General features: G+C 40.3%; 1 protein-coding gene across 1 annotated transcript in view; it reads right to left on the bottom strand.

Moving 5' to 3' along the window:
• LOC139734687 (glycine receptor subunit alpha-3-like) overlaps positions 1-7,952 on the bottom strand; it is a 70,102-nt gene extending 62,150 nt beyond the window's left edge. The window contains exon 1 of the mRNA XM_071645481.1: positions 7,854-7,952. Within this exon, the coding sequence (XP_071501582.1) occupies positions 7,854-7,915 (62 nt within the window). The 5' untranslated portion in view covers positions 7,916-7,952. The remainder of the gene's footprint in view (positions 1-7,853) is intronic.
• Positions 7,953-8,926: the final 974 nt, after the last annotated feature.

Below are 8,926 nucleotides of genomic sequence, written 5' to 3'. Positions count from 1 at the left end.
ATATCAACGAAGATTCAAACATGTGGGCCTTTTTCAGGGTATGACACTTCATGTGTTGCACATCAAAGCAGTTCCGAACAGAGTGAATCACAAGTGATTTATTAAAAGCTCTAGACGGTGATGACTCAGCTGTTGATTACAATCAAAACGTGTCGTTTGGATGAGAAATTCATCTCAATTAACATTGTACTCTATGCTCGCGCAAGCCCTGTAAAGGATTTCGCCCATTGTTTATGCAATAACATGTCTGAAGTCGCCGCGTTTCAAACTTTTATTGATCAATGAAAACGGGACTCTCAAAGTTTCCCCATGACACTGATGTACAATCAAGTTTACTTGTTTGTCTGGAATTGTACTTTGCTGATTGGTCGAATGCAGTTTTTGATTTTGAAATTAGGCATCAGAATGTATACGAAGAATTGGGTAACTTCAGAGTTTGCTGCAATGTATATACTAATCTTGTGAGAATGACATTGTAAATTGAATAAGATTCGATTTACACTCTTGGCGCTATACTGTGATCATAACATCGTTACAATTAAAGATCATATTTTACATGGACTCAATAACGGGGTCTTTATACATTTCTATGTAAAAGTCCCGCATTGAATTTCCTGTAATTGTATTTTTGTTTACGAGTAAGAATGCATTGAATTTTGAATTGAATTTAGAAAAAAAAATCAGGAAAGTAGAATTACATTGGTCTGTGAAAAGTATAAGGTAAATCAAGGAAAAAGGATTCGAAAAACATTAAGCTAGCATATCAACATCAGACTTGACAATGTAGAATGAAATCTCTTCATTGACTTCCCTCCAACCTTTATGTTTCTTTTATATCATTCAAACAAACTTCAGCTGTACCAGCATTAATCCGTTTCTTTCGAGAGTCTGCAATCACTGTATAGTCGTATATAAGTTCCCACGGGTTACGGGTTAAGTGAGCAGACCTGTCATTACCTTTTGAACACCGTTGGAATGCTGCGTTATTAACCTTTGCCATATTGGAACCAAAAAGAACGCTTTCAGCTTGAATACTGCCATGACAAAATGTGAATGATGTATAACTGCTTCCTTCGAAGAGGACAAGATTGCCATTTAGACATTCGATGAGCGTAAAATGAAATTCAAAGCACGTTTTCAATCGCCCCATATCATTACAGCGAGAAGCACTTTGAGTATGGCTTTAACGACGTGCACTTCAAGTTGTAAAGTGGACACATTTTGTAACAATCAAGTTTTGAAGAAATCAGGATATTTTTTAGAACGAATGAATGATAACAACAGTCTATTTATCAATATAGCCTTAAAGCTCATTTGCAGCTCTGTCTGTGATGGTGCTACACGCGCATTTCGAATGTCTCTCTGTCTATGTCGAGGTTAACAAAACAGCTGACGGCTATTCGGGAGTTATGTAATCCAAAAGCAACAGATGCTTTTGAAAGTAACATCAACAAAGAACAATTATATTGGCATTCATACAAAATTATCTAGAAGGCTATAGGCCTATCGCAGATTTCAGTAAGTCATGTCATCATATACGTTTGCATCATAACGATGGTTACTTTAAACTTTTAAGCGCCTTAACATCAAATTAACTCTCACTTTGCTTTCTCAGTGCTTTCTCAGTTCAGCTAAATGCGGGAATTCGTGATCTGTCGGTGAAGATGCATAAAAACCCACCATAACACTACAAGCCTTTAGACAGCTTGGTGACGATGTAGGATCCAGTGAAACAAACGTGAAGTGAATTTAAAGATATGCTGAAGTAACTGCGTTAGGAGCATTTCATGGAGTGAAACAATGATTCAAAGTATCTTTATATAACTACTAGTCAGTATGATGCTTATTAGAAAGCATTATAACTCACAATGACTCATGTCTGACTATACTGGAGATTCAATTTAGATGAAAACTGCAGTACTGACTGTTGCAAAATATACCAGTTCTCATTTTTTTTTAATGGAGAAATCCCTATAGTCCCAAGCAGTCAAGACCAGTTCGTCAACTTTCATTGAATATACATCGATAGGAAAACAGCACGACGGACAGTCAAGCGAAAGTGGTCAAGATTTGGTGGACAAGAATCATCAGTGACTTGAGACGTTGACGGGCAGTGACCAACGATACATGATAATAGCCACTGACCCATTGCAGTCTAGACGATACCCCCCATCTGTGTCATTACTTACGAGTGGACGCCGAAATGAGAGTACAAACAACCAATGCGTGAATTCCTGCGACACTGTCAGACATAACTCTTCATTAATCACTTCTGCCTAAAATTCTACCCCTAATCCGATCTGATAGGCCCTTCATACCAAAGCAATGGTTGAGAAAATATCAATAAAGGACTTGATATATTGGCAGCAGAAGGTAGCAATCTAGCACACCAAAGGGCTTTTTACACTTGTGTTTCTTAACCCCGGACTTTCTCTGACCCAGGACTATCGTTAGTCCCGTACCAATTTTTTCAGCTTTTTACACTCGCCAATTAGTCCCGTACTATCTCTTGTCCGGGGCTAAGGAGAAAACTGACCTTTTTACACTCGTATTTCTTAGCCCCGGACTTTCCAAACCACATGAATATTCATAAGTACGCTGTGTACTGTACACGTACACGCACGCACCGGCAGCACTTGATTACCTCGTTTCTGATTGGTCAGTGAGGGTCGGACTTCGTCTCCGTCGCTTAGCCCAGGATTATTTTTTCGTTCTGTTTACACTCACTTGCTTGGCACCGCAATTGCGGTGCTAACCCCTGCTATTTTGCAGGGCCAGATAGTACCGTACTATCGGTGGGGCTAGCCCACTTTGGCAAAAACGAGTGTAAACAGAAAGTGGGCTAAGGATAGTCCCGTACCAACGGTGGGGCTAAGGCCCCCCCCCCCCCCCCCTTAGCCCCACCGTTGGTCCGGGGCTAAGCAAAATTTTACAAGTGTAACTTTCCCGATATTGGCATGATATTGATGTACGATAGTCGGTGAATTGGAAAGTGTACTCCGATAAAAATGGGACTGGCTTCGACAGAATTACATCACACAGAATTACAAGAGAACAATTTATAGAATGATCGTCCAATTTTCTTACGGTAGAGGATGGTCTGTTGAGCAATATTGCGTTTTTACCTCTTCATTGGGATGCCGCTTTCTTCGAGACATAGAATAAGGGAACAAAACAAAACAAACTTTCACCGCTCCAACTAATTTTATTCCGTTGTATAAAAAAAATGTAATAACTTTGTTTGGGAGTCAACATACTATATTCAATTTCTATCATCATTCCTTCTTATCTACAACGATGTGAAATAATTACGTGATTATAGGTAATGTACAATTCAGTATTGCTGTAAGTGTATTTTGTCCACGTATTTGTAAATTGTTATTATTTTACATGTTTCCGTAACGAGATCTTGTCTTTACACCTTACTTTCATAAATATTATGCCCTATGCACTTCATGGAGGATATACTGTATAAAATGCATACAAACACGCGTATAGAAGATAAATACTGCATAGCTGAGTTACGCAATGCCAGAGGGATATTGAGCCTAATAACTCTATTGTGCTTGCGTATTAATGATCACCTACAGAGTATGCATTTATGATATTATACTGACCCCATCGATGCGGGCACCAGTACAATTCATAATTATGACTTTGTTTATGGTAAAAGGGTCCTCTATACTTGGGGGAAATAGGTAGACTGAATCGTTCGGAGATTACACAGTCTATTGCTGTTCAAGTATCCACGAGTGGCTTGACTATTTTGTTCTCGTTCTTCTTTTTGGCAGTTTTCGCTGACATCAAGAGATAGCGAATAATCATCCTACTAAAGATTCCCTATTTTTCTCCATCTTTCTTAGAAAATTGAACATTTTCTTCAACTTTTAATTCTGATCCTCTATTATCTCATGATGTGATTCTGGGCATCCTCAACATTCTGTGTTTTGGCGCTGTATTGCTTAAGTTTGCTTTTCATTATTAGCGCTCCACGAGTAAATAAAGATAATATCTTTCAATAACGTTGAGCCTTTTCTTTGCCATGATATTGCTTGTAGCGGTGCATAATTTTCAAAATCCCACATCGACGTGTTATTCTTTAATTGGTCAAGAATTAAGAATCGCGTTTCTCTCTGAAAGACCCATTTTCATTTACATTCTTTCTGTTTTTGTGCAACTTGTTACAACGAATTCTACTTGTCCTATAACATTTCGTGATTAAGATAGACAGTGATGTATATTGAGAGGGGCACTGTGAACTTAATAATGATGGGAAATGATAAGCAACATTCTGTTGATGGGTTCAAAGTTCAATGATCTGTAACCGACAGTTCAAATTGTATGCCCCCCTAAAAGTGCACCTAAGTGCAATTGATCCTTACCGTGATTGTCTCCCAAGTTACAGCACAAAATAGGACCTATGTTAACAGCGAAGTGACGATGCACTGTATCTATTCGCCATGATACGGCATTGTGACCAGCACATTTCGTCACTATACTGTCTTGCGGTGAATGACCGCTATAACAGGCTTATTTATGAAAACAGCAATGTCATAAGGATTTTATTAGCTCACCTGAGCCAAAGGCTCAAGTGAGCTATTGCGATCGCCCTTCGTCCGGCGTCCGTCGTGCGTCGTGCGTCGTGCGTCGTGCGTCGTGCGTCGTCCGTCGTCCGTCGTCCGTCGTCCGTCGTCCGTCGTGCGTCGTGCGTAAACTTTTTACATTTTCATCTTCTTCTTGAAAACCCCAAGACCGATTTTCATCAAACTTGGCAGGTAGCATCCCTAGGGGGTTAGGAACTCAATTTGTTAAAATGGGCACCATGCCCCACCCAGGGGGCCCCCAGGGGGGCCCAAACCCCCCAAAATTAAGGAATCTGTAAAAATCTTCTTCTCTAGAACCAGAAGTGATAGAGCTAAGTTAATACTATGAGTTAGTACATTGATGACTATAGTTTCAAGTTTGTTCATGGCAGAATCAGGGGTGCCCCCCTTGGGACCCAGGGGAGGGGGGTGGGGAAGGGTTCTAATGGGGCCTAAATTGTACATTTTCATCTTCTTCTTGAGAACCCCATGACCCATTTTCACCAAACTTGGCAGGTAGCATCCCTAGGGGGTTAGGAACTCAATTTGTTAAAATGGGCACCATGCCCCACCCAGGGGGCCCCCAGGGGGCCCAAACCCCCCCAAAATTAAGGAATCCGCAAAAATCTTCTTCTCTAGAACCAGAAGTGATAGAGCTAAGTTAATACTATGAGTTAGTACATTGATGACTGTAGTTTCAAGTTTGTTCATGGCAGAATCAGGGGTGCCCCCCTTGGGACCCAGGGGAGGGGGTGAGGAGGGGTCCTTATGGGGCCTAAATTGTACATTTTTATCTTCTTCTTAAGAACCCCATGACCCATTTTCACCAAACTTGGCAGGTAGCATCCCTAGGGGGTTAGGATCTCAATTTGTTAAAATGGGCACCATGCCCCACCCAGGGGGCCCCCAGGGGTCCCAAACCCCCAAATGAAGGAATCTTTATAAATCTTCTCTAGAATCAGAAGTTATAGAGCTGAGATAATACTATGAGTGAGTGCATTAATGACTGTAGTTTCAAGTTTGTTCATAGGAGATCCAGGGGTGCCCCTCTTGGGTAGGGGGGGGGGTGGTTGGAAGGGTCCAAATGGGGGCCTGAATTGTACATTTTCATCTTCCTCCTGAAAACCTCATGATGGATTTTTGTCAAACTTGGCAGGTAGCATCCCTAGGGGGTCAGGATCTCAATTTATCAAAATGGGCACCATGCCCCACCCAGAGGGCCCCGGGGGCCCCAATCCCCCCAAATTAAGGAATCTTAAAAAAATTGGGCCCTTATTGTACATTTTCATCTTCTACTTGAGACTGCCTGGTCAAATTTTGGTAGAGCTGTGAATAAGATTAGTGACTGCGTGAAAGGTGAACTTGCGATACTCAGGTGAGCGCTAGACCCGCGGGTCTCTTGTTGGTCATAACTGTTTATTTTTTGGTCATGTTTATGGTCTGGATTTTTTCAGCTATGGTAGATCATTGTAGATAGGGGACTTTAATCATCTGGGGCTATGTTTCATTTTTCTTATCATTTACGCAGGTGTTTAGTGTGAGTGTTAGCGATGTCAATATTACTAATATTTGTTGACAGTATGAACGTTTTATAGAATAAAATATTCATATGTGGACTACATTGTGGCCTTATCGGTATGGTACTTTTTCGTAAAATACAAACAACAAACATCCATACAAACACAGAATCGCGGAGTTCGTAATTACGATAAACATAATAGGCCTAGTCATGTTCTATAGCTTTCGTCAACTGCTGGTGTCATAGTAGATCCCCATAGTAACGCTTATTATAGCTGGTAGTAATTTCCAAGAATCTCAGAATTTTTAAATCAACCCCGGTTTCAGTCTTGCACTTTATATTTAGGATGTTTATGGTGTTCATTGATACTTAAAATAGTCATCATGGAATCCGTTTGACCTTGATGCGTTCACTCACTGTATCAAAAAGGGTTTGGTGTTGTTGACTACATAGTTTATAATAATGTCAGCTATATAAAGTTTCATCTCTGAGAATATGTGAATCAATGAAGCCCACCTGCTCTTTCCTTTTTGATCAATATACAATATCAGTTAGTATGCAAAGTTTGATATGTACGATAATATTATCAGTGATAGTGGCATTTAATGTTTTATTAGTATACATTTTACAGCATATTCCAAGACATACTCATTGTTACAAAATTTTCAATATGAAGCTAAAGCAAGCTCTTGCGCTAACACTTTCACATTATTATAGACAGCCTGATGGAATCGAGCTTTTGCACGCTCACAAAACAAGTATTAGTGACGTTTTCAATACGACTGATTTGGTCTAAAATGTATTTTGAAAAAAAAAAAACCTGAAACTGATTCACACACAGTCATGCAAGTACACACACACACACACACACACACACACACACGCACACACACACACACACACACACACATACATACATACACAAAGAACGCAGTGACATTTTTTTATGCTGATGATACCTTCAGTCACCTTCAAACCTTAAAGAGGGGAATACCCTATATTTGCAAACCGCACTTGCCGGATTATACCCTGCGAGAGCCCCAAAGCTATGAAAACAGATTTCAGCCTCTTCCATCTATATTCGCGTCATCCGCAACTCCTCCGAAATTGATTTGTGGCGCTCTCTTTGCAGAAAGCTACTCAACGATCAATACATTATTTTTTAGAGGTGGAGCCGGGTAGAGGTAAATAAATGGACGGAAAGAGTCCGGGAGAAGGAAGGGAGAGTAATAGAGAGAGAGAAATCAGGTCATAAAAACTGTGGAAAGTCTTAAACATGCAGATCTATACAAAGTCAGCGATGGATTCCGCCGCAAAAAGGCATAAGATGAAAATGAGGTACATGTGTATAGCTAAATCTTTGTTGAATTGATAAATATTTTCTATGCTTTGAACTGATTTTTATGATTTCGATATTGCTTACCCAGTGATGATAATGTATTGTATTTGTATGTCGTGATTTGTCGTGAAATATAAGAATTCAATTCAATTCAATTCAATGCAATGCAATGCAATGCAATGCAATGCAATTCAATTCAATTCAATTCAATTCAATTCAATTCAATTCAATTCAATTCAATTCAATGCAATTCAATTCAATTCAAGTCAATTCAATTCAATTCAAGTCGATGTATGTGCATATACCTATAGGAGAGAGCAAGGGAGGCGGGTGGGATGAAGACTGTGCCATCAATTAATAAAACAAAATACGAGGTCATCTTGGATGGTCATTAACAACTGATCAAACTCACCTAACCATCTGCCAAGACAGCACGGTGATCAAGACCAGAGCAAAGGGATGAGCTTGATGCATGGTTTTTTTTTGGCCGGTAAAAACTTTGACTGTCAAAACTATGGATTTTTTTCCCTCCAAGTTCCAGTGCTGTGTCGCCGTGCTCGTTCCTGCTCTACGAAGACTGAAACATCACATGTTAATACGTATATATATACATCCACTCAAGATAGCGAGATGAACTTGTCGCCACTTCGCTGGAACTGGAGCTCAGGAGAGAGCGGCATCAAGCAAATGCACTATTGGGAATGCGACAGCGCACGGACGGTAAGACAATGGAACGCACGTGCCTCACGGCGCACTTCTGGTGTGCATTAACTTGCCCTTCATAATACACGAGCATGCTGCTGTCCATACGAAGCAGCAAACAGCCACTCTCTATATCATATAAGTATACAGTAATGCCATCCTAAATAACCTCCAGTATACTACACTCGATTCCAACCAGTATCTGCCACCAATAATGAATCGGATTCCACATCAATTTTACATCAATCATTTCCCCCACCATGCATGTTCGTTTGCTTTCATGTTTTGTTTTCGTTTTTGTTTTGACTGCATTTTTTTTTGCCCGAACATTGAGTCGTTTCACGAATATAATAGAGATACAGAAAGAGAAAGAGGGCGAAAATGTGAGAGATAGGGAGAGGGAGAGAGAGAGAGAGAGAGAGAGAGAGATGAAGAAAGAGAGGGAGAGAGGAAAAGAGGAATAAAAAGAGAGAAGAACGAGAAAGCAAGATTGACGGTGATTGGAGAGCAATTTGAGAGGGAGAGGAAAACGGGGAAGAGAGGGGGAGCACTGTATTGCTTGAGATTGGATGTTGAGAATAACATGGGGAGCATCCATCCACTCTTCCCCTCTCTCACCCCCTCTCTTTCCCTCTCTTTCTAATTTCCTCTCACTCTTTTTACCTAGTAACGCCCATACAAAAATGAGTCTGTCAACATCCTTGAAGAGATACATTACTTCTGCATAATGCCACTTGACTGCTAACGGCACTTCAGCTGTAACCACCGACGAAATCAGTATTT

The sequence above is a fragment of the Diadema antillarum genome, unplaced genomic scaffold (genome assembly GCF_040938485.1).
Source record: "Diadema antillarum isolate AM-2024a unplaced genomic scaffold, OU_Dant_1.0 seq00000541_RagTag, whole genome shotgun sequence".
Lineage (NCBI taxonomy): Eukaryota > Metazoa > Echinodermata > Echinoidea > Diadematoida > Diadematidae > Diadema > Diadema antillarum.
Note: the sequence above shows the minus strand (reverse complement) of the source record. Positions and strands in the feature narration are given on the sequence as shown.